This window comes from Schistocerca piceifrons, chromosome X (assembly GCF_021461385.2).
Source record: "Schistocerca piceifrons isolate TAMUIC-IGC-003096 chromosome X, iqSchPice1.1, whole genome shotgun sequence".
Classification (NCBI taxonomy): Eukaryota; Metazoa; Arthropoda; class Insecta; order Orthoptera; family Acrididae; genus Schistocerca; species Schistocerca piceifrons.
This window is the reverse complement of record NC_060149.1, coordinates 850,477,373-850,503,462: the sequence shown is the minus strand read 5'-3', so window position 1 is coordinate 850,503,462 and position 26,090 is coordinate 850,477,373. Positions and strand designations below refer to the sequence as shown.

The 26,090-nt window shown below is 39.2% G+C and overlaps 1 protein-coding gene across 2 annotated transcripts in view; it reads right to left on the bottom strand.

The window, feature by feature from the left end:
* Positions 1-26,090, bottom strand: part of LOC124722935 (glutamate receptor-interacting protein 2) — a 454,066-nt gene that overhangs the window by 383,425 nt on the left and 44,551 nt on the right. For both annotated transcript variants that reach the window (XM_047248095.1, XM_047248096.1), the window contains exon 2: positions 8,470-8,559. In XM_047248095.1, coding sequence (XP_047104051.1) covers positions 8,470-8,559 — 90 coding nt within the window. The remainder of the gene's footprint in view (positions 1-8,469; positions 8,560-26,090) is intronic.

Here is a 26,090-nt window from a genome sequence, read left to right as displayed (position 1 = left end):
ATGGTAAAGTAATAATATGACCAAAATGTATAGCAAAATTATTTAGATTAGATATTTATATGGTGCGAAAAGTGGCAATTGACCCTGAATAAAGAAAAGTGTGAAGTTATTCACATGGGTACTAAAAGAAATCCACATATTTCGATTACGTGGTAAGTCACACAAATCTTAAGACTGCAAATTCAACTAAATTCTTAGGGACTACAATTACAAGTAACCTAAATTGGGACGATCACATAGATAATGTTGTGGGTAGAGCAAACCAAAGACTGCGATACACTGGCAGCATACTTAGAAGGTGCAACAGGTCTACTAAAGAGACTGCATACACCACGCTTGTCCGCCCTATACTGAAGTACTGCTGTGCGGTGTGGGAGCCTCATCTCGTCGGAGTGACGGATGAAATCGAAAAAGTACAAAGAAGGGCAGCTCGTTTTGTATTATCGCGAAATAGGGGAGATAGTGCCACAGGCATGATACGTGAATTGGAGTGGCAATCGTTAAAACAAAAGCGTTTTTCGTTGCGACGGGATCTGTTCATGAAATTTCAATCACTAGTTTTCTCCTACGATTGCGAAAATATTCTGTTGGCACCCACCTACATAGGGAGAAATGATCACCACGATAAAATAAGAGAAATCAGGGCTCGCACAGAAAAATTTAAGTGCTCGTTTTTCCCTCGCGACGTTCGAGAGTGGAACGGTAGATAGACAGCTTGAAGGTGGTTCATTGAACCGTCCTCCAGGCACTTAATTGTGAATAGCCGAGTAATCACTTAGATGTAGAAGCAAGTCTCTATTAAAAAATTACTTCTAGGTTCCTGCAAGAGATGATGAGATTTGTGCTACACTACCAAAACTCCAATATCCAAGTCGTTCGACTCTCGAACAGCACATGGATAAAATCAGCAATGTCTGTATTAAACCTTTAAACCTTTCGTATATCCCATTTTCCTGTGTGTAATATTGCTAAGCGATTCATATCTCGAAGTATTAAATCCACTTATCGAACCCATATACATCAATGTATGTACCACATAACAGTGTTCATGGCAGAAGGTGCTAGGTAGGAATTTTAAAGGTTTTCCATCCTATACGCTGAATAGTGATTATATTCACGTCCTCTAATCTGACTTATGCCTATGGCCTCTATGTGAGATATACGATGGTGGTGGTAGTATTATCATGCAGTCTACCTCAAATGCCCATTCTCTAAAATTAGCCAATAGAGGTTCCTGAGACCTAAGTTGTTGTTCTTCGATGGAATCCTATTTACTGTGGAGATGAGGAACCAGCCCAGCGATCCATATGCAAATGTCCAGAGAACTCACACACCAGCTTGCCTAACAGACAAATGGTCACAAATCCCTCAATTATATGTAAAAAATACGATGTGTGACTTGCTGGTAGGCACTCCTCATGTTACTGTATGCTAATAAGTGTCCAAAATGTAGGTGCATATCGTTTAGATGGAAGCAACATCTCCAATAGGTTTTGTTAAACATTATACATCATTCTTGGAGTATTGGCATTCGTTTTAGATGCTGCCTCAGGCTGGTCCCTGCAGCAGCTTGCATGGCAGAGTACAACAAAAGCGTATCTGTCCCTACTGCCAATGGATGGAGACCTGTTTATGCAGTGGCCTCTCTGTGGTTCCTCCTTTCACGCTATTAAAATCATTCCAGACTCCATCACCAACTTGTGCAGACACAATGTCTGCAGTGGCTGCTGGTTGTCATAGCTGGCACAGCAGCAGCATTGGCGGTGGCAGTGGCGTCCTGACTGCACGAACTGATGTCTATATGGGTCGCGTCAGCTGGTACAGAAGGACCAGACCACAAAAGGTACCTTCCCGATTCTGTTACTGTCTTATCCCAGAGGAGGCGTTAGTGGCACAAGTATGGCGACTTGTTTAAACATGGTATATTACTGAATCTAGTGATGTCTTTTGTGTGTTTTTACATGCTTAGATCCCTGCAGCTACGTTCCTACTTGGATTTTATTGGATTTTCCGCCATTATTTACAAGTCTGTTATAAGCTTATAGTGTCAGACTCCTCTTAGACAGCCTGATAGTGATATCATAGTGTGAAGGCCATTTGTTTTGAGTCATAAATTCTAGTAAGTGCAGTGCGCAGTGTTTTAAGTAACTGATAATGTGCGCACTAGTTATTTCGAATGTGATAGTCGGTTTTTATCGGTCTGGAGCTGATAGCTGATCTCTGAAGATGTTTCACGGTGATGTTGATAGGTCGACGTGCAGAGCATGAATTCCAAGTCCGTCTCATGACGGCTACCATTCGCAAACGAGTTGTCGGGGTAAGCCACCACTATTTTGGAGTTGTGGGTAAACGTCTTAGGTAGCCATTCAGTAATTCAGTCTGCCGCCATCAGCCAATTGGCCTAGAGGGGTGAGGAAGGTTGGGGGTCATAAATTAAGACGTTTCAGATTAGGGTAAAAGTATCTGGTCATGAATTAGACTTACATAAACATAAGTTAAGAGAAATGTGACTGGTCATGAATTACACTGATGCAAACATCATTGCGCAATTGTACTTTTGTTTATATAACGAGGCTAGCCCAAGTGGGTGGTTTGTTTACACTGAGAGAACAATAGACCCATTGTTCTTGGACCTGTTCAGCAATACTACTCGTGACTGTACCATACTTACTTTTAAATTAATCTCAGATCTGTGCAAGATGTCTAACTTCTTCTGTTTACAGTAGTTTGTCTTGCTCTTGTTCCATTATGTTACAAGTGTTTATTGAAAAGGGGGGAGGGGGAGGGTCATGATAACGATGACTGTCTCCCAAAGAACATTTTAGTAAAGGCGTTTATATTTTCAGACATATTGATTTCCAAATTTCTCAGCTAAATTTCAAAGAATATGGAAGCATTTAATGTGCTTCGAAAATGGCAAGATATTTTAGCAATTATAAAAAGTACCTAAGTGAGGATAATTTTGAGCTGTTTTCTTATGGGTTTGGCCACTTGCATGGGATTCCAGCCAAGTAAAGGCATTCATTCACAGACTACCTTCTCCCGCTGCGATCCCTGAATTTAGGTGGAGAGACGAAAAGAAACAACTAATCGAAATAGTGATACTTTTAGGTACATCCTTCGATTCCGTGTTCTTCAAATTATAATGTCAAAATTGCGTGAGTTTATTGCTATTACAGTTCTTAAATCTCTTACAAGATACAAGTACTTCTAAAATTTTCGAAAGAATGATTTTCAAAGCCCGTATTTTTCTGAACCGCAATGTCTTGGAAGTGATGCTAACGCCAGTAGTAAGCCTGAGTAAACAAATTATTGTTGTATGACATTATGATATATATTTATATATTTTATTGTTGTTATTATTAAATTTCAAAGCATCTGCGGCATTTTAAAAGTGGAGTGCCAGGATATTATATTGTGTGGTTGAGGAGGAGGGAGAGGAGGAGAGTAGACAGTAACAAATTGTGACTCCCTCAAAAACTGAACCTTGGAGCTGTACCTGTTTAGATGCTATAGGTTCTTTCAGTAGATACCGTTGATACTGCACGACACAGCATTTGAATGTCTGTTTCTTGTTTGTAATTCCATGCTGGTAAAAACTACAATGCAATGAAAGAGTTTTTAGAAAAACTTGTGATTGAAAGAGATGCGAATAACAACGGCTAAAAGTAAAAATATCGCATTCATTCCACTGTAGTACAGTCGCAAAACCTGCATTTGGTGAAGCCGCCACGAGGTGCAATAACAACTTTATACGTCATGGCGTAGAACAGTACATGCATTGAATGTTTTCTAGAATTAGTAAAGAGCTGTTGTGTGGGAGTTGATAGTTTCAGAACATTGTTCTAGCTAGTACAATGTGTTTGCCTTCATGCTGATTTGATCAGAGAACATCGTGCACTGGTACCTCGGGGGAAGGCACTGTTCATTTGTTTGCCGAGAGACCATACAACATTTGTGTTCAGTCGGCGATGCGTCTTACGTACGAGCAGGCCAAGGAAGAAGCAGGAGGCGTTACGTGGGGCAAAAGGATTCTGTCTTTCAGAGACTCGCCGCTAGAACGTGATTCCGTCAAGAAGATCACTGCTGATTTCTTCAGCAATACATGTCTAACTGTGCTAAAGCGTTATCTAATGACCTCGCCGTCGATGGGACGTTAATCAGAGTCTCCCCTTCCCTACCTACAATGCAAGATTTATGTTCTTATCACAATATGTTTCCTCTTCGATATCAGTAATGGTGAGAGAGAGCGTAATTCTAGGTTACATTTACGGTGGGCCACATTTTGTGTTATCTGTTACATAATATACTGAAATCACTATCTATGTGAAACACCCTTACAAGATAAACTTAATTTTTTTCTGTTCCTAGGATGAACGATATAACGTTGTCGAAGTCTTGAAACTCCGTTAATGCTGTAGGCGCTCGCTGTGCTGGGTTTGGCCATGCTACCACGTTTCAGTCTAACCAACAGCTCGAACAACCACAGTTCATAGACCAAAGGTGATGAGATAAACGAAGGGAAGGGAAGAGACCGCGAATGAACGGACCTAGCACCACAATATCAAGTGTGTGACATGACGTTCGATCTCCCTGTGAGGTAAATAATGATTTGCAGTAGACAATTTTGATGCCGATATTTGATAATCTATGTCAGTAGACACTACGCTCCAATAAACATACCAGACATTTATTACGTACGCTGGTACGGGATGCTATGGCCATAATTACACAAGAGGCTCTGATCATGTTAAACTATTAAAATATTGTCCTTTTTAATTTTGAACAGAAATTTAGGTCATTTACTAGTTAATATTAAACACATTAAACTCTTTCTGGATACAGTGCCTTCCTTGTTTTGGGATATGAACGTCTTTCTAGATGACTGGAGGAAGCAGAGCCATTTAAGGTCAGATACACTGCGACCAGTTTAACTGCTCGAATAATGTAACTTTTTGCCGTCAACGAGTAAGACAAAAATCCTAAAATACCCAATAAAGTATCGTTCGTCTTTTAGAAAGGACGCATTTTGATGTCGATAATGCTTTACAGAGTTTAGGTTCTTCATGTTACTCAGGTACTTTACGCGGTCTGTGCTCTAAGTGATACAACTTATTTCATCTGCAAATAAAGTATGTGCTACACACAGACAAATTATACATATTTTTACACATTAGGCAATGTATTTTTGACCATTTGAGTTCTTCTTCAAGCGTTGCCCGTCCACTCGCACAATTTTTTGGGGCTCTTATGTGGATCGGTTCAAATGGCTCTGAGCACTATGGGACTTAACATCTGAGGTCATCAGTCCCCTAGAACTTAGAACTACTTAAACCTAACTAACCTAAGGACATCACACACATCCATGCCCGAGGTAGAATTCGAACCTGCGACCGTAGCGGTCGCGCTGTTCCAGACTGTAGCGCCTAGAACCACTCGGCCAATGTGGATCGGATTCGTGGAATTAAGCATTACTGTTACGAAAACTTTGTGTTTAATCTTAGAAAACGAGAATAGTGATTAAAACCAAACAAAAAGACATGAGAAGAAAAACACTTCTTACGTTTGCGAAGGTGGATTGAATCATATGTAGCACCTCATACACCGTACTCAAAATGCAGAAGTTTATTTTCCGAGTCAAATAGTTCACAGTCTATATTAGGACATAAATGTCAATTTTCATTCGATATTACATTTCTTTATGTGTTAATATACTCATGGCTACATCTCTTACCAATGGAACAATTCAGCTACTTCCTATTATTGAAGAATTACTAATTTTCCGCTTCTCTCATAGTTTTCGTGAGTGCTGAGTAACTGTTTTTTTTTTAAATTACATCTGAATCTCACTGTGACCTCCATGGTGTCTGGGCAGCAAGTGCTAGCCGTGAGTGGGAGTCTGGCCTCAGGAATAGGTGGAAGTTGATTCCTATGTTTGTACTCCATAGTTGTAGGGTACAAACACATGTCTGATGATAGTAAATGTAACAAGAAAATTACATTCAAACAATTAATACACACGCAGCAGTACTATGTGACGTTCGAATAAAAGGGTAGCTGAGAATTCGAAAACGGCTGAGCTGGTTTTATGGCCTAGCAGCCAAATGACATGTGAAAATGTTTCATTTGAATACGTTGAATACAATTATCTTCTGCAAAAGAAAACAGTTTTATTCGTGATTTACCTACTTATCAGTTACATGTCAACTGCAGAGTTTACTTCGTTATGGACAGCAAGGCAACAGTGGACTCATTTTCCGGTGGAGTTTGTTTCATATACCTAAGCACTAAACCAGGGACGGATTGTTATCCGCCTTGCTGCTAATACAATATTGCGTAAGTGTTCCAATGGGTTATCTGATGTTATCTCTAAAAAAGAACGATCAAAATCATCATAAATCTTCACATCTTACGCATCCATAACTGTCGTATTTTTAGTAACGATACATACTTGTCTTTGCTATGAAAGTTATAAGGCAGCCATAGTTCCAGTTTCCTCTTTCAAACATGTGGGAACTTGATTATGCACTGACGGAAAAAAATCCCAACACTAAGAAATAATTAATGTAGAGTAATAAAATTTCGGGAATACGTGTTTCTAGGTAACATATTTAAGAGATTAACGTTACAAGTGCACAGCTTAATGTAAGCCTGAGAAAAGCCACTGCAAATGTGAAATTCTGGTACATTAATAACTGGTGTAAACACCAGAATGTTCAATGTAAGCATGCAAATATGTATGCCTTGTGTCGTACAGGTGCCAAATGTTAGTTTGTAGGATGCAGTTCGATGCGTGTTGCACTTGGTCGGTCAGTACAGGGACGGTTAATGCTTGCTGTGGATGACGCTGCAGTTGTCGCCCGAAGATTTGCCATACCTGCTGAATTGGAAACAGATCTGGTGATCAAGTAAGCTAAGGCACGTCGACACTCTGTAGAGAATGTTGGGTTACAACAGCAGTATGTGCGTGAGTGTTATCCAGTTTGAAGACGCCCACTGGAATCCTGTTCATAAACGGCAGTACAACAGGTAGAATCACCAGACTAACGTACACATTTGCAGTCAGGGTGTGTGGGATAACCACGTGAGTGCTCCTACTGTCATACGAAATCGCACCCCAGACCACAACTTCAGGTGTAGATTCAGTGTGTCTAGGCTGACAGTTTGGCTGTAGGCACGGTCATGGTCTCCTCCTCAACAACACGCGGCCAATACTGGTATGGTGTCATGTACTGATACCACCTCATTGGCCTAAAAAGCAATTTGCTGAAACCAAAGGTGCGTGCCCATTGAGCCACACTTTCAGTAGCTCCGTACCATGAGCGCACTCTGCCGCCTTGATATAGGACGGTCGGTGGCAGCCACATAGCACACTCATACTTGGAGACACTTTGCTACGTCACACTGTAAAGACATCACCTAGTAGTGGCTCTGACACCATTGTTCGTGCTTTAGTTCAGAGAGCGTCTTTCTTGTTGACACTGAGTGCTGGGCTCTGTCTCCTGCTGCATTATTTGTAATGAGTCTTTGTACATTCGGACAAACTCAAGATAAATAAATAATCTGTTTACAGTGTTAAATTGGTCGCACCATTTCTGGTTCTGCAAGCTTTCCTATGATGACAGTTGTCGCACCACTCTGACGCCTAGCTCTGCTTACCGTTGTGTACGAAGCTGTCCACAACAACTGGAACTGTGGCAGGATCGGCTTTCATCAGAAAACACAACAGACCTCAACTGCGCCCTATAATGAGCTCTCTCTTGACACTACTGAAGTCGTGAACGGCGGTGGTTTGGGGTCAGTGAAATGCACGCTACAGGGCGTCTGGCCCGGAGCTATCCTTCAAGTAACAGATTTGTAACAGTTCTTTGTGTCACTGTGGTGCCAATTACTGCTCGACTGCTGCTAGGAATGCAGTACGATACACGCCAGCCATATGCCGAACATGACGGTCTTCCCTCTCGGTAGGACCACGTGGCCATCCAGAGCCCTGTCTTCTTGCTACCGTACATTCCCATGACCACCGCTCCCAGCTATCATGTACAGTGGCTACATTCCTGCCAGGTCTTTCTGCAGTATCGTCGAAGGAACATCCAGCATCTCATATTCCTATTACACGATCTAGTTCTAAGTCAATGAGCTGTTAATAATGGCATATTCGTCATCTCAAAGGTAACTAACGCTCACGACAGTTACAGTTTGTATTTAACGGCAACCTGATTTGTATCCTCAGAATGCCCCTACCAGCGTCACTTTTACGCGACTGGTGCGAAATTTCAATAGGCGTCATCTCTGGTATGTAGAAACACGCCTACCAACCTTCGTTTACCTCGCACAACACCTTCTTGCTGTTGGGATTTTTTTCCCGTCAATGTATATTTTACATGTTGTTTTCAGTACTTAGTAAAACATATTAATCATCCTTTAATGAAACGAGTCTGTTCATTTGATTACAGTATATGCACTTACCTCTTGAGTAGTCTATGTCAACTTCTTCTACACTGCCGATTTCTGCTGTGCCATTGTTCATACCTCCGCACAGTACTGGTTCCACTCCACCTGTAAATGAACACATACCACTGCAGAGGCGGTACTGTTCTTTTTTTCATTTATGTAAAATAATTGCTGATTTACATAAGAACATACATTGAAGGCAGACTCATGCTTACGAATGAGGGTCTGAGGCAATGCGAGAATCTCACATTTTTGTCCTGGGCAAGACTGATCGTGATGGTTTCCCCTATGCCTTCTTCCGCCCTCTTGTGAATGTATGGATAATTAGAGTGAGTTGTTGAGCAGTTTACTGTGGTGTTATTGTGGATTATAATTGAATGAACGAAAGGGAGCGGGTTACATCTGATGGCAGGATATAACTAACTTCTCGGGAACAGCAACAATGTGGCAGCTTAACTTACTGGACGAATCACCAATAATAATGAAACGTGCCCTCATTCCACATGTCATTACGGAGAGATCTTGAATTTAATGCAAGACATAGTTGCACAGTCTGTTGGACAAGAACTGTAGATTACAACCACAGGTGAACTTCTTGCGAAAATACTTGTAATACTGCGAATAAAAATTGCTTCCGGACCCAGGTTTGAAACACTTATCTTCAGATCGAGAACCACTGCAAGGGGATGCGTTAGCGAACTTGGTTGTGAGGGAAATAAGTTCTCAATTATCCGTTTCTAATCTGCAGCTTCATTAGAACAATATCTAAAGTGAATACAGTTCATGATTAAATGGTGTACAAACTTATCTTCGTCGTTATTCGGACACAAAGAGGACGTATTATTAGTTTTATGATTTTTTTGTTGACGTTGAGCAACACACATGGCTTTGCTTCTAAATTTTTTGTATCACTGATAGTTCATACACATCCGCGCACACAAAATATTACAATCTTCAAATGGTGCGACGCCATAACGTAGTTCAGAAAGCTATCAGTAGTCCACATGTGACCAGAAGGTCAACCGTTGGTTATTCACAGTCTTGTGAGTTGTTACTGCTTCACATAATAGACACTTGGTTAGTCGTCTGTCTTATGTGAAGAACAATAATACAGTTATCACAAGGATCGACCTGAAGACATATTTCTGACATTGAAAATAAACTTCTGTCTCCGTCATCGGAGCACCGAAGTGGACGGAGGTGATGAGAAGTGTTGCAAGGGCTTGTGTTTGGAGCGACCTACTGCATCTGCCACCTCTCGTCACCTCGTCTTTGAAGTCTGTACCCCACTCTTATTTGCGTCTACTCATAACGCAGTCTGTAAAATCTGTCAAACTGACGTTAGACACACACCAACACTTTCTGCAGAACAGAGGAAGAGGAATGCCTTTAGGCTCCTCAGTGTCTCAGGCGAATCATGTTTTCGTTGGTAGTGTTTGAAGCATTATTACTGTCACTGGTCGAAAGATACTCCTGAAAATATTTGCCGTATTCAATATTTCAGCTCTGTCTTATGTGTACTTTGCTCAGTGACTACCCTGTCTTCGTAAACGCTTGCTGGACTTGGTCTGCTGGTTGGAAATTACGTGACATAGCAAATACTCATAAGCTAGAGTGAAGACACGTAGTCCATGAGATGCGAAAAGATATGTTCGTAAAAGGCGATTGGGATGCGGAGATATCAGAAGGTATTTTATATTCTGGGCATCTACAGCTGTTGAAGGGCATGATGTTAAGAAGAATTCCGTTGACAACTGATAAAAGTGTTGTTTTATTGATACACAAACGGTTTCGCGGCCTAAAGCCTACATGGTAAAGAGTGATTTACAGTGTCTAAACTTGATGGATGTTAAAATTAATAAAGGTAATATCTAGAAGGTCATAGGTGTACCCACTGTTCTTAGTCAAGATATATTATTCAGTGAATATTGACTACTTTACGTTGGTGAATGTAGGGAGACATAAACGTGATCCATAAATTTCGTAACAATTGCTAGTGGGTGGACCATGTAGTCATAGGCCTGTTTTGTAAAAAAATTGGATTTTCAATAAAAAAAATGCACGGTACTAACGTGATTAGTCGGGGCACAATGCAGATTACTGTGTCTGATGGTATAAGGTGACACTTTCTTACCCGTGTGACAGCTTGGCAAACCGTTATTGGGCAGAGTAGATGTGGCCCGCAGAAACGGTTAAGACGCTCGAAAAGCTGGAGGTCAATGTGATGTCATGTCCTCATGCCTGGTAGTGCTGGATCGCCACCTTTGCAAGCCTGAATAATACTGAATTTTACTACGTACTGATACTTAATTGTACAAACAATCGAAATTAGCCAGAATGCTATGATGCTTTAATTTCACGTGATTATTCAGCATGAACTGTGCATTTTTTTTTTATATGTAAAAATTCCTCCTTCCTCTAATATATTCAAAATACGGCTTTTCTTTCTTTTCATGAAGTATTTTTAAATTTGCTGAAGTGCTTGTGGTGCTGCGTCACGATTTGCGTAAGTCCGTTGTAAATGCAGATTGGGTTAAGGTGTTCCTGAATTTTTTTTTAAAATGACCTACCGGATTGCCGTATGTATTTCTTAGGGCAATCGTTGAATGTAATGCAGTATACAACCGCTTCATTTTATTTATTTACCACAGCTTTTTCCTTATGCCTCAGTTTACCACATAGATCCGAATGAGTACTATACGCTGGAATGATGTTTATAGGCCTCATACATCAAACAACTGGCAGATGTATGAGGCTTAAAAACATCATTCCAATGTATTTTACTTATTCGGATCTAGATAGTAAACTTGGTCATAAGGAAGAAGCTGTGGTAAATAAATATAATGAAGCAGGTGTATACTGCATTGCATGGAATGATTACCCTAAGAAATACATGGGGCAAACCAATATGTCATTTCAAAAAACATTCCAAGAACACCGTAATTTCAAGAACCCCCGATCTGTATTAACAACACTCTTACGCGAATTGGGGCACGTCGTCACAATCCCTTCAGAAAATTTAAAAATTCTCTATAAAAAAGAAAAAAAGCCTTATTTTGAATGGATTGCAGGAAGTAGAAATTTTTAGATACGAGGAAGAAAATGAACAGTTCACGTTGAGTAATCAATTAGAATTAAAGCACCATAGCATTCTGGCTAAATTTGATTCTTTACGCAGTTAAGTATTAGAATGTAATAAAATTCATTAGCGCTCCTAGTCATGAGTACATGACGTCACACTGTCCACAAGCGAGGCCACGAGAAAGACAGGCCATGGCACTTAACGTCACAGTAGGTCTTAAAGAGCGCCAGCAGCCGCCACCGAAGGACTATTTCGGACGAGTTTGATAACACTTGAATATGCGTTTAAATGCAAGCAAGCTCTCAACAGCACACAAGAAAGTGAAGATATTTGTGGGTACCTTTTCAATTACATATTGATTTTTCGTAGGCCCTGCTCGGAGCCGAGCTGCTGTTGAGGAATTTTGAGAAAATATGTGCTTTCTCACCTTTCTTCTTTCAATGCCAAAACAGTTTCTCTTGCACTTATGAGTCTCCCTGAATTGCAATGATTGTTGATGACAAATGTAATACGCAGATGTGACGAAATTATCCACCCAGTTAGCATGGCACAATTTTCTTAGTACAAAATGTTTCTTTGGATATTTTTTGGTTATTTTCCGTGATGAGGTATATTTTCGTTGTGTATAGACGTGTTATATTACTAAAAAATATTTTTATTTTTCATCCATATGACAGTTTCTTTTGTGCAACAGGTTTCTGAGCATTTTGTGATGAATTTTAATGATAATTTCTACTTATCTTTGATCCTTTCATAAAGGCACATAATTATTGAATTTCATTTTTTTTTATTACTGTAGGACTAACCAGCTACCTTTTGTTTAACAGATGATAAAACATTCAGAAAGAAATACGTTGATAATACAAATTTTCTTGTTGTTTGTCTACACATTTAAGGAATGTGTTGAATAAAAATAATAAACTCAAAGTACCACAGAAATAAAACAAGAAAAAAGAGAAACAGTAAAATGACAGACAATGATCATACAGTAATGGAGGAGTAACAAAGATCATCAACAAATATTTTGACCACCATCATCTAATTTTTATCCAGATTTTCCTATTACAGTAATTTTTTTCAATGGCAATAGCATAGATTTTATTATGAATGTTTAGTCTTATATAGCTCAGGAGTTTATATGTTCGCAGTTGTCTGTAATTCATGTGCTCTTACATTTTCTTACAATTTTCAGCATGAGGTAATGATATTTTCTTTTCAGATCACAATCATGTTGTACAGATCGTAACATATACTTTTCTTGTCAATTTTATCTATTTTGTTTTCTGTTGTTATACCAAAATGTGTTACGATGGCGATTTCAGTGTACTGATCCATTTGTGTTGTTGCACAGTAGTAGCGAGGGTATGCCATTGAAATACTTATTAATTATATGTCTTTACACAGCTTCAGTGTTATGACTAGACGGCCTATGTAACTGACTTTGGCAAACCGTCCCACGAAGTGCGTTCAACCCCTTTCTGTATTTATGTTACCCTCTTATTTGACCTTTGTTTCTTATCCTTGTCGTTAAGTGTTTATGTTTTCTCCTGAAAATGTGTTTATGCTTCCCTAATTGGTGTGTGTTTCCCATCCTTGTGTGTTTATGCCAGCACTGCTCCTTATGCTTATGCATATTTGTAGTTAGTAATTGGAGATGGTATAGATTCTAGTTAATTAGGAAGCTAAGCTTTTTCTGTTGTAGTATGCAAAAAATGTTGCAAGCCATGATTTGCTATTATTCAATAACTCTAATGTTATTCTCACATGATGTATTTGCTATTTTTATCTATTTGTCTTTGTAGTTAGTAATTGGAGATGGTATAGATTCTAGTTAATTAGGAAGCTAAGCTTTTTCTGTTATAGTTTGCAAAAAATGTTGTAGGTCATGATTTACTATTCTTCAGTAACTCTAATGTTATTATCACATGATGTGTTTGCTATTTTTATCTGTTTGTCTGTCACAGAATTATATACTTTGCTATATGAGTATCATATTTTTAAACATCCACGTTTTGTTTTCCTCTATGTAGCAAAGTCATACTGCATGTGCAGTACCTACTTTTGTTATTATTCCTGCCCTTCATATTACTTCTTGTTGTACAGTGGCAGCATTATAGATTGCAATCTTTTCTATCCTTTGTTTCATAACACACAATATTCATAACTGGGATCTGCCTGGGAGAGACATATCACTTACTGCACAAGCATATGCCATACATGCTTTGGATATTACGCTGAATTCCAAGGACATAAAATGAAGGCATGACTATTTCACGACTGTACAAAATATATTACATTTATCAGCATTTTCTTCAAGAAATGAGTGGGTTGTCAGTTGAGAACATCAGGATATTTCACTAAGTCTGTCTCTCATTCGTTCACCAAAAAGGAATATTACATTCATCCATGGTAGTGAGTTGTCGGTGTGAACAAATAGACACTCAGTCTGCTTAGTATGATTATATACAACAAGACTTGTTAAGGAATTAACTCTTTACAGTGCTGAGTGTGCTCAAATATCCAGTGAAGTACTTGCTTTACCTATGTGCAGAATAACATTTATACATTTCTCGCATTTATAGATTTTCCCCATGTGATACAAAACAGTGCTATATGAATCTTTATGTTGGATATTGCAAAATGGACAAACTATAGAAAGAATATTAGGTTTCATTCAACCAGTGGCTACACCGAATGACACTTGTACACATGTTACTTGTTATATATGTTGTTTTCCACGTAGGCTTTTCATTGTCACGCTGTTTCCCGTAAAGTTATATTACGCAGCTCCCATCAAAATCTTTGAGTTATTTCTTCATGCTATTCTGAAATTATACTTTTGTAATTAATTTTTTTTTAATTTTCTTTCGGAGTTTTTTGAGGCTCACTCGCTATTTGCAAATAAGCCGCTAACAAATTCTGATTGGGGAAAGGGCAGACACTGTGTGTGCACGTTATCTTGGTCATTACAGAACACATCCATATATCGATATGCAGACATCTGAGAGCAATAGTTGTTTATCCGCAATCTTTGGTTGTGTTGTTACACCATATTTGCCTGAGGGCGCTCTCAGAGAGAGCATTATTGTTAGTTAAAGTATGTTAGGAAGCAGATGTGGAACTGAATGGCCAGGAAATTTTTATCTGGAAATCAGCTGCTAAACAGGACATTCAGATTTGCTCGAAATGATTGAATAAGATGATGATAAGTGTATTTACGAATTTTGTGAAGATTTGTGAATCAAGGTAAATCCGACGCTTTGCATACTTGCGCGTACTTAGAATTTTGTTGTAAAATTAATTGCCATCCCGAAATTTGGTTGAAACACATCTCATCGATTGCTCATAGCAAGGGTAGTTCTCCTGTCCAACATATACATTTTGTGCAAGAGTAGAGATCATTTTGGGTAGGTCAGTCTTTTGTGTAATCTTAATTTTTTATATAATGACCTGTTAAAAAAGAGTCAATTTTGTATAAAGTCAATATTGTTCACGGTCTTGAAAGTGAAGCTATAAAGTAATTTCTTGCTATAATATTGTTTCAGAAACATCACTTGTAGAACATCAGCACACAAAATTATTCCCACGCAAGAAACATTATATTGCTCGCGTCTGCATTGCACATGGTGGTACACACGCTTTTGAATGTCATTTTTAGCTCACCACTTTAATTTAGCTTTGTTGCGGTGCTACTTGCCGTGCTCAGCTTTCGAAAGAAAACGTTTACTGCACCGATGTGAATGCAAGAATAGTCCAGGGCCATAGTCGTACAGTTACACTATACATACAGAACAATGTTATTACACTGTTAATCAGTGATTATGTTGGATAGCTTACATTCAGCTTGGAAATTATTTTCTTGTTATACAAAGTACATTTGACTGAACAGTGTGGTAAATCGGTGCGTGAAACATTTTTCATATTCTGACTTTCGTTTCACTAGTTAGCTAAGGAAATCAGCAGTGGAGTTTTCTTAAAGTAACTTGGATAAATTATTGTGACTAAATTTCGTAGTTCATTTAATGTGTAATTTTTATTAGCAGTGGACTTCTATTAAAAAAGCTTGGATAAATTATTATGCTCAAAGTTAGTCGTTCATTTGATGTATAGTTTTAATTGGATTTATTTTGGCGTATCTTTCAGATGCTGAAAACTGTCCACTCTGACGTCATCAACACCACTGTTCATTCGACTGCACACTATAGGGCTTAAGTAATCACATTTTTCGATAATTAGTTTCGTGTGAATATACTTTACACTACACACACACACACACGGTGTTATAAAACAGAAATGTTACACTTGGTGAGCCCTTTGCCAGCGATGCGACGTTTTAGGAACGTGTCATAATTTTGCAGTCAGATCAATGTATTGTCTCCACAGTGTAGCTTTGACAACCACCTTGCATTTTTTGCGCATTCCCTGCTTTGCTAGCTAATACTAGTGTCAAAATTTTGTGTATTTTTCTTTATGTATTGTCATTTCTATTTCATGGTGTGTGCAATTTTAGGGAATTTGCTGGTACCGGTATCTGTGTGACATTTTCGCGATGTTGGTGAATAGTAATTCTTCTAACTGAGGTCATTGTATTGGTGAGCTATGTGTTTCGATTGGATTATGTAACATTTTTATTAGTGACTCATTACTTCGAAGAATTTGTGTGTCATTGAAAGTGAAATTTTTGTGGGTGATCAGAAAATTTTCATTCTTATTACAAACTAGCACTAGCGCTAGCAATGATAGATCCAGTCGTCGAGCGAGAGAAACGAGTGAAATTCAAAATAAAGATTCTACATCGTGCGAAATTAGTTTTGTCGAAGATTTATCACAAATTAGTAACACGATCGAAAATCTTGAAAATAGCACTGAGTAGCAGGTTCCGATTAATCCATTATCAAATCAAAGGGCTGATCAGAACATTGTTAGTGGAAACTTAGGTTTCGAGGACGAATCTGTGTGAGACGAGACACAAAAAAAAAAAAAAAAAAAAAAAATGAATTTTGCAACAAACGCGAACAAGAACGGCAGGTTTCGGTTTTGAGTCAATCTCTTTTGTGCAAATTGTATACGCATCAGCTTCTGTTGGCACTAATGTTGTATCTAGTAAAGTGAACATCGTAGAACGTTTGCAACCTATGCAAAGATCACGCAAAAAGGCACAGGAAGAGATGAAATAATATGTTAAGGCAGAAAATAATAGGTCACAGGAAGAGAGAAAAAAGAAACTGGAAGAAAATACCAAATCAAAGGAAAAGGAATTGCAAAAGATAACAGCACAGATGTATAATCTGTCCGTTCAAATTAATGATGATTTCCAGCCAATAATAAATTACATAGAGAATAGACTCAGTAACGCTGAGACACGTCAGCATCAGAACGAAACGCATTTAGAAACAGACGAAAAGGTTAGATGAGAGGATTTCAAATATTGAAACAAATCTACTTCAGGATAGAGAGGCATTGCTAGCAACAATAAATAATGTAACGCCGAGCGCTATGATCGCCCTAGTAAAACGGCTCAATGCACAACTCGATGCCACTGTTCGTGAAATAGGTGAAAAAATAAGAGCACTAAAATTACTATTAGAAACACAGAAAGAACAGCTGTGTGCTATTTCTGAAAAGGCCGATGAACTCAACACAAAAGTGTCAAATTTGTCAACTGACACGGATAGGGATTTTAACAACACTTTACACATTAATTTTTCTCAAACAAGTAAATACCAAGATATGAAACGATTTGCAGACGCACAAATGCAAATCAACCAGCAACAGAAACAAGAAGTAAACACGATATGTGATAATCTAACAAAAAACGAAATATAAATAACAAGAGGTGACAATGCTAACGATTTCGCTCATTCTCATTCAGACAATGTTGAGTAACATGCAGATTTATGGATTTTTGGTGATTATCCCAGAGAACAAAATTACTTTCGTAGACAAGATACTGAGCAACCAATGTGGTGCGGGAAGGAACAGTTTAAAACACGGTAGAGTGATAATTTCGACCTACAAACATTACTTGAGAGTTAAAAAATTCAAGGTGTTTCGAAACTTCGGGAACGAGATTCGGCCCCAAGCTTGTCTTCATCAACTTCAGTTCCCATTACTTCATAATTGGCCACTTGTTCACGAATTAGAATTCATGTCCGGATGCCCAGAAAATGAACCGGTACAAGGATGAACTCTATAGCGAGAGAATGTCGAAGTTACACAGAATTATTTCATATATTTTTGTCACCATACTGGTCACGGGCTACGAAAAATCGGATAACACAAGAAAACATTACGCTTAAAAACTTTTATCAGCCATAATGTTCAAGCCCTGACGTTATTTTGAAGACATGGCGCGGCATGCCAAAAACAAGCCACTAAACCAAGCATTATACGAAATTCACCTTCAGCTAGCAGAAAAAATAAATAATCCTGATAGTTTCGCTTCCATTTTGGAAAAAGTCGAAGGCTGCACATGCAGCAGGTATAAACAAAATGCGACGAAAGCATAACAAGAAAACTGAAAATTTCAAATTGCGCCGGCCGGAGTGGCCGAGCTGTTCGAGGCGCTACAGTCTGGAACCGCGCGACCGTAACGGTCGCAGGTTCGAATCCCGCCTCGGGCATGGATGTGTGTGATGTCCTTAGGCTAGGACAGACAAAACTCGAGCCCAAATTTACATTATGGCAAAAATCGATTTAATCGTAATAACCAAGGTAACTGCAGATAAAATTCGGGTCCAAACCATCTATCTCTCGCGATAACACGTAGAAGTAACGTCCATCGGAACAACGACTTGCAATACCGTCAGCATACAATATGCTAGATCACATAGAAAATACCACTGCCAGAGAGTTAAATTTTGACAGAAGAGGTACCTTACTAGAAGAATACGATAACGATGAAAATTCTGTTATCCACCCGGTTATTACCACTCCGATAGAAAATAGTACTCTCCCTGTGTTTTAGGTTCAGGTAGTAAATGTAAAAAAGCAACTGACTGTCCAGCTTTACCGTTACAGAAGACAAGTCTGTAAGGTGGGATTCCTTGAGAAAGTGTAGATGTCAAACAATAGGCCTGCTTAGAATTTGAGTGCCAAGGTTATATTATTATTCTACGTCTTTTTTCCACAGGGATAATTTTAGCAGTAGACCTTTTGAGTGACTATAAAGCTACTATACATGGAATTTTAATGATGGTGAAATGGGATTAGAAGAGGAAGGTAACTCAATATGTTTAAAGTTTGATGATTAGATGTCTAGGCAGGAAGAAAAAGTGAATTGTTTATGTTTTTTGATTGAGCACACATCGCATTTTTCACACGAAATTTTTCGTAGTGATTCAGGTTGTGTATATACCATCTGCGACGACACAGAGCATGTCACTGACATACAAAACTTGATACAGGAGAAAGTAGGTAGAGCGGAAGAGTGTTCTAAATATGACAAAGAGAATCGTTCCTATATTTTGCAGTTCCATTGCCTTGTTTTCACTCATCTTTCAGAAACCATTATAGGTTTTCGGTATCAATTCCGAGTTAAGGAACACAATAAATTTCGCGTCCAGCCATATATTATTTTAGTACACTACAGAGAACAAGTCAAAGCAGAAATTCACACAATGTTGGAGCATGAAATAATTGAACTGGCAGTTATTTCGTACAACAGCCCCCTTCGCACTGTAACAGGAAAGACGGATCTATCAAACCTGTCCTTGACACAAGAAAAATCAACGCTATTATTTTTCCTGAGACTGACAGATCACAAACTCCAGACGAAGTTCTTCAAAACTTCTTTGGTGTGGAGGTACAATCTTCTGCTGATTTACGTGCAAGTGTTTCATAGATTGAATTACATCCGGATTGTAGAAAATATACTGGATTTCTATGATTTGGACAATGTTACCAGTTTTGTAAGTTGCCTTTTGATCTGAACGTTTCTTCAGCCGTCTTCATTCATGGTTTAAACACCATCCTCCCTGATTATTTAACGGAGCATATTATATGTTATGTTGACGATACAGTGATCGCTGGAAAGTCTTGGTCAGAACACAATCGTACTTTGAACTTTCTCTTACGAATTTTTCTGGAGTCTGGTATTACAGTCAATCTTAAGATGTCAGAGTTTGGTAGATCGAAAGTAAAATTTCTTGGACATATTATTTCTTCAGGACGTATCGAACCCGATCCAGGGAAATTAGACGCTTTGGATAATTTCTCCTACTACTACTAAAGGCCAAGTTCGCAGTTTCCTAGGTTAAATAAATTTCTATCGTTGTTTCCTAAATTTGAAAATTCTTTCGACTCAGAGATTATATGAAATTACTGGAAAGAATACTGTGTGGAACGGGGATGAACAAGCTAAAATGGAAACTTGATTGCCCATTACATAGCTTACATAATCACATTTTTCAGTAATTAGTTTTGTGTACCTACCCCGTGAACCATGGACCTTGCCGTTGGTGGGGAGGCTTGCGTGCCTCAGCGATACAGATAGCCGTACCGTAGGTGCAACCACAGCGGAGGGGTATCTGTTGAGAGGCCAGACAAACGTGTGGTTCCTGAAGAGGGGCAGCAGCCTTTTCAGTAGTTGCAGGGGCAACAGTCTGGATGATTGACTGATCTGGCCTTGTAACACTTACCAAAACGGCCTTGCTGTGTTGGTACTGCTAACGGCTGAAAGCAAGGGGAAACTACAGCCGTAATTTTTCCCGAGGGCATGCAGCTTTACTGTATGGTTAAATGATGATGTCGTCGTCTTGGGTAAAATATTCCGGAGGTAAAATAGTCCCCCATTCGGATCTCCGGGCGGGGACTACTCAAGAGGATGTCGTTATCAGGAGAAAGAAAACTGGCGTTCTACCGATCGGAGCGTGGAATGTCAGATTCCTTAACCGGGCAGGTAGGTTAGAAAATTTAAAACGGGAAATGGATAGGTTAAAGTTAGATATAGTGGGAATTAGTGAAGTTCGGTGGGAGGAGGAACAAGACTTCTGCTCAGTGACTACAGGGTTATAAACACAAAATCAAATAGGGGTAGTGCAGGAGTAGGTTTAATAATGAATAGGAAAATAGGAATGCGGGTAAGATACTACAGACAGCATAGTGAACGCATTATTGTGGCCAAGATAGATACAAAGCCCACGCTTACCACAGTAGTACAAGTTTATATGCCAACTAGCTGTGCAGATGACGAAAAAAATGACGAAATATATGATGAAATAAAAGAAATTATTCAGATAGTGAAGGGGGACGAAAATTTAATAGTCATGGGTGACTGGAATTCAGCAGTAGGAAAAGGGAGAGAAGGAAACGTAGAAGGTGAATATGGATTGGGGGTAAGAAATGAAAGAGGAAGCCGCCTGGTAGAATTTTGCCCAGAGCACAACTTAATCCTAGCTAACACTTGGTTCAAGAATCGTAAAAGAAGGTTGTATACATGGAAGAAACCTGGAGATACTGACAGGTTTCAGATAGATTGTATAATGGTAAGACAGAGATTTAGGAACCAGGTTTTAAATTGTAAGACATTTCCAGGGCAGATGTGGACTCTGACCACAATCTATTGGTTATGAACTGTAGATTAAAACTGAAGAAATTGCAAAAAAGTGGGAATTTAAGGAGACGCGACCTGGATAAACTGACCAAACCAGGGGTTGTACAGAGTTTCAGCGAGAACATAAGGGAACAATTGACAGGAATGGGGGAAAGAAATGCAGTAGAAGAACAATGGGTAGCTTTGAGGAACGAACTAGTGAAGACAGCAGAGGATCAAGTAGGTAAAAAGACGAGGGCTAGTAGAAATCCTTGGGTAACAGAAGAAATATTGAATTTAATTGATGAAAGGAGAAAATATAACAATGCAGTAAGTGAAGCAGGCAAAAAGGAATACAAACGTCTCAAAAATGAGATCGACAGGAAGTGCAAAATGGCTAAGAAGGGATGGCTAGAGGACAAATGTAAGGAGGTAGAGGCATATCTCTATAGGGGTAAGATAGATACTGCCTACAGGAAAATTAGAGAGACCTTTGGAGAAAAGAGAACCATTTGTATGAATATCAAGAGCTCAGATGGAAATCCAGTTCTAAGCAAAGAGGGGAAAGCAGAAAGGTGGAAGGAGTATATAGAGGGTCTATACAAGGACGATGTAATTGAGAACAATATTATGGAGACGGAAGAGGATGTAGATGAAGATGAAATGGGAGATATGATACTGCGTGAAAAGTTTGACAGAGCACTGAAAGACCTAAGTCGAAACAAGGCCCCGGGAGTAGACAACATTCCATTAGAACTAGTGACAATCTTGGAAGAGCCAATCCTGACAAAACTCTACAATCTGTTGAGCAAGATGTATGAGACAGGTGAAATACCCTCAGACTTCAAAAAGTATATAATAATTCCAATCCCAAAGAAAGCAGGTGTTGACAGATGTGAAAATTGCCAAACTGTCAGTATAGTAAGTCACAGCTGCAAAATACTAACGCGAATTCTATACAGACGGATGGAAAAAGAGGTAGAAGCTGCCCTCGGGGAAGATTAGTTTGGATTCCGCAGAAATATTGGAACACGTGAGGCAATACTCACCCTACGACTTATCTTAGAAGCTCGATTAAGGAAAGGCAAACCTACTTTTCTAGCATTTATAGACTTAGAGAAAGCTTTTGACAGTGTTGACTGGAATACTCTTTTTCAAATTCTGAAGGTGGCAGGGGTGAAATACAGGGAGCGAAAGGCTATTTACAGTTTCTACAGAAAGCAGATGGCAGTTATGAGAGTCGAGGGACATGAAAGGGAAGCAGTGGTTATGAAGGGAGTGAGACAGTGTTGTAGCCTCTCCCCGATGTTATTCAATCTGTATATTGAGCATGCAGTGAAGGAAAGAAAAGAAAAATTCGGAGTAGGTATTAAAATCCATGGAGAAGAAATAAAATCTTTGAGGTTCGCCGATGACATTGTAATTCTGTCAGAGACAGCAAAGGACTTGGAAGACCAGTTGAACGGAATGGATAGTGTCTTTAAAGGAGGATATAAGATGAACATCAACAAAAGCAAAACGAGGATAATGGGATAATGGAATGTAGTCGAATTAAGTCGGGTGATGCTGAGGGAATTAGATTAGGAAATGAGACACTTAAAGTAGTAAATGAGTTTTGCTATTTGGGGAGGAAAATAACTGATGATGGTCGAAGTAGAGAGGATATAAAATGTAGACTGGCAATGTCAAGGAAAGCGTTTCTGAAGAAGAGAAATTTGTTAATATCGAGTATAGATTTAAGTGTCAGGAAGTCGTTTCTGAAAGTATTTGTATGGAGTGTAGCCATGTATGGAAGAGAAACATGGACAATAAATAGTTTGGACAAGAAGAGAATAGAAGCTTTCGAAATGTGGTGCTACAGAAGAATGGTGAAGGTTAGATGGATAGATCACATAACTAATGAGGAGATATTGAATAGGATTGGGGAGAAGAGAAGTTTGTGGCACAACTTGACTAGAAGAAGGGATCAGTTGGCAGAACATGTTCTGAGGCATCAAGGGATCGCCAATTTAGTATTGGAGGGCGGCGTGGAGGGTAAAAATCGTGGAGGGAGACCAAGAGATGAATACATTAAGCAGATTGAGAAGGATGTAGGCTGCATGAGGTACTGGGAGATGAAGAAACTTGCACAGGATAGAGTAGCATGGAGAGCTGCATCAAACCAGTCTCAGGAGTGAAGGCCACTACAACAACAGTTTTGTGTACATATACTCTGCGCTACACACAAACAGAGTTTAGAAACAGAAAAGTTACGAGTTCTTGGATGGCCAACTTAGACAATTTTAATTCGCCTGTCGCTCGCCGTATGGTGAATAATTTCTGTATTAAACACACGGGAAAGTTACAGCGTTTAATAAATTTTGAATGATGTATAAATACATTTCGTAAAATTGTTCGCGCACTCGGACTTACGTGGAAGAAGACGGTGAATAACATGAAAGTTCTCGAGGAACAACTCAGAATCAGGGCAAAAGGAATTCCGTATTTAAAATGTATCAAAGAGGACAGACGTGACTGCCACCCACCTCTCCAATTGCCTATATGGACGAGACATGTTCACAACAGTCACGCAGCATCGTACCGATAGAGTGACAATTCAGTACAGGGTTTGCTGAAATCTGTTTCGAAAGGAAGCAGAATTATCATCATCCATGCTGGCGTAGAGGACGGTTTTGTACCGAAAGGCTATAAAATTTTTAAATCCGGTCTGAAACCTGGAGGTTATCACAACGAAATGAACTTCTCAACTTATGAAAAGTGGCTCAGGGAGAGATTAATACCTAATTTCTACCTCATACTTTCCACGTCATAGATAACGAACATTATCACAATTATTCTCTTAGGTTGTTCGTATATGATGCTGTAATTTACCGTCTAGTAAGGTCATCCGAAGATTTACAAAAGATTGCTGTATGGTGTGGCAGGTGGCAGTTGACGCTAAATAACGAAAAGTGTGAGGTGATCCACATGAGTTCCAAAAGAAATCTGTTGTAATTCGATTACTCGATAAATAGTACAATTCTCAAGGCTGTCAATTCAACTAAGTACCTGGGTGTTAAAATTACGAACAACTTCAGTTGGAAAGACCACATAGATAATATTGTGGGGAAGGCGAGCCAAAGGTTGCGTTTCATTGGCAGGACACTTAGAAGATGCAACAAGTCTACTAAAGACACAGCTTACACTACACTCGTTCGTCCTCTGTTAGAATAGTGCTGCGCGGTGTGGGATCCTTTCCAGGTGGGATTGACGGAGGACATCGAAAGGGTGCAAAAAAGGGCAGCTCGTTTTGTATTATCACGTAATAGGGGAGAGAGTGTGGCAGATATGATACGAGAGTTGGGATGGAAGTCATTAAAGCAAAGACGTTTTTCGTCGCGGCGAGATCTATTTACGAAGTTTCAGTCACCAACTTTCTCTTCCGAATGCGAAAATATTTTGTTGAGCCGAACCTACATAGGTAGGAATGATCATCAAAATAAAATAAGAGAAATCAGAGCTCGAACAGAAAGGTTTAGATGTTCGTTTTTCCCGCGCGCTGTTCGGGAGTGGAATGGTAGAGAGATAGTATGATTGTGGTTCGATGAACCCTCTGCCAAGCACTTAAATGTGAATTGCAGGGTAGACATGTAGATGTAGAAGCAACTGACTCGTGTTCCAAAATCTAACTACACGGGTGGGAGGGGGGGGGATAATGTCCTGGTTAACAGAAAAGGAAATTCCTTTCCACAAGGACATATTGAGGCCCAAGTAGTAATAATTCATCAAAATGAACAAACAAAGCTACATCACTTATAAAATAGTATTTTAACCGAAAAGAGCCATACTGTGTTAAGACTTCCTCCACATAACCCAGAATCGAATCATACAGATCTCCTACAAGCAAGAGTCAAGAACGGCGTTTCTGAACGTAATATAACGTTGAAAATGGATACATTGTTAACACTTATAGATAAACAAATTGTTTCCCCATAGCAAAAGAAGACTAGAAGAAACGCTCCTAGCGCGTAAAAAAGAAAATTGAAGAGCGGCGTACTAAACGTGAAGGTTTACTGGAAAGCGCTAGAGATGACCATAAATGTGGGAAGTGGTACAGACTCGAACAGTGATAGTCATAATGATGGAAGAAATACTGATTCCGCAAGTGAATATAAAAGTGAACCAACTGACACTGCCAGTTGAAGTGTAGTAGGCATGGCTATTGAAAAGAAAGAAACATAGGTTGGAACATTTTCTAACTGTGTTTTGTGTGTGGAAACATTGACAGAGGAAGACCTATGCTATTATATCAAACGATGAACTGTATTATTTGTAATGTGCAGTTGTGTCTGCAGTTATTATAAAGATCTGTGAACCCTTTCTTAAAAGTGAAACTATTGCGTACAACCTAATTGTACGTTTCACGTAGCTACGCTTGTGAAATACACCCTTTTGCAGATTCTTATGTATGCTCGTGCAGCCTGTAACTCCTTTGCTCGTCCGCTACACTGTAATATCTCTTCCCCTTCCTTGCAGTTCCCCTTCTGCGTATTCGAGTGCTCTCCTCTATTTGCATGAAGTTTACATTGCTTATCGGATTGTACCGGAACCCTTGACCGTGCTGTATACTTCCTGAAGACAGATTTAAGGTTTTTAATGTCAAAATTAGAAAATGCGGTGTCTTGAATATGATGGAAGAGCAGTGGATATTCCTACATGGTGGTGTAATCTCATTGTGGGCTATGGCTGCACATGTGCATATATTAGAGTAGTGCCATCACTCCCAAACCATCATGACTCTTTGCATGAGGACATGTCATTCAATATGTACACTAGACTGCAGGTCCATTAGGTCAGGCTAGCAAGCGAGACGTTTTAGAAAGTATGCTGTACTCGAAATATTCACAAAGCAAGTAGAAAGTTCAAAGAACGAAATATACGTTCTCTAACTTCATTCAACCGAAGAAAAGAAAAAAAAATCATGTGAAGTATCTTACAGTCAACAGCGTCAGAAACCTAGAAAATTGCGACTTCTTAACGAAT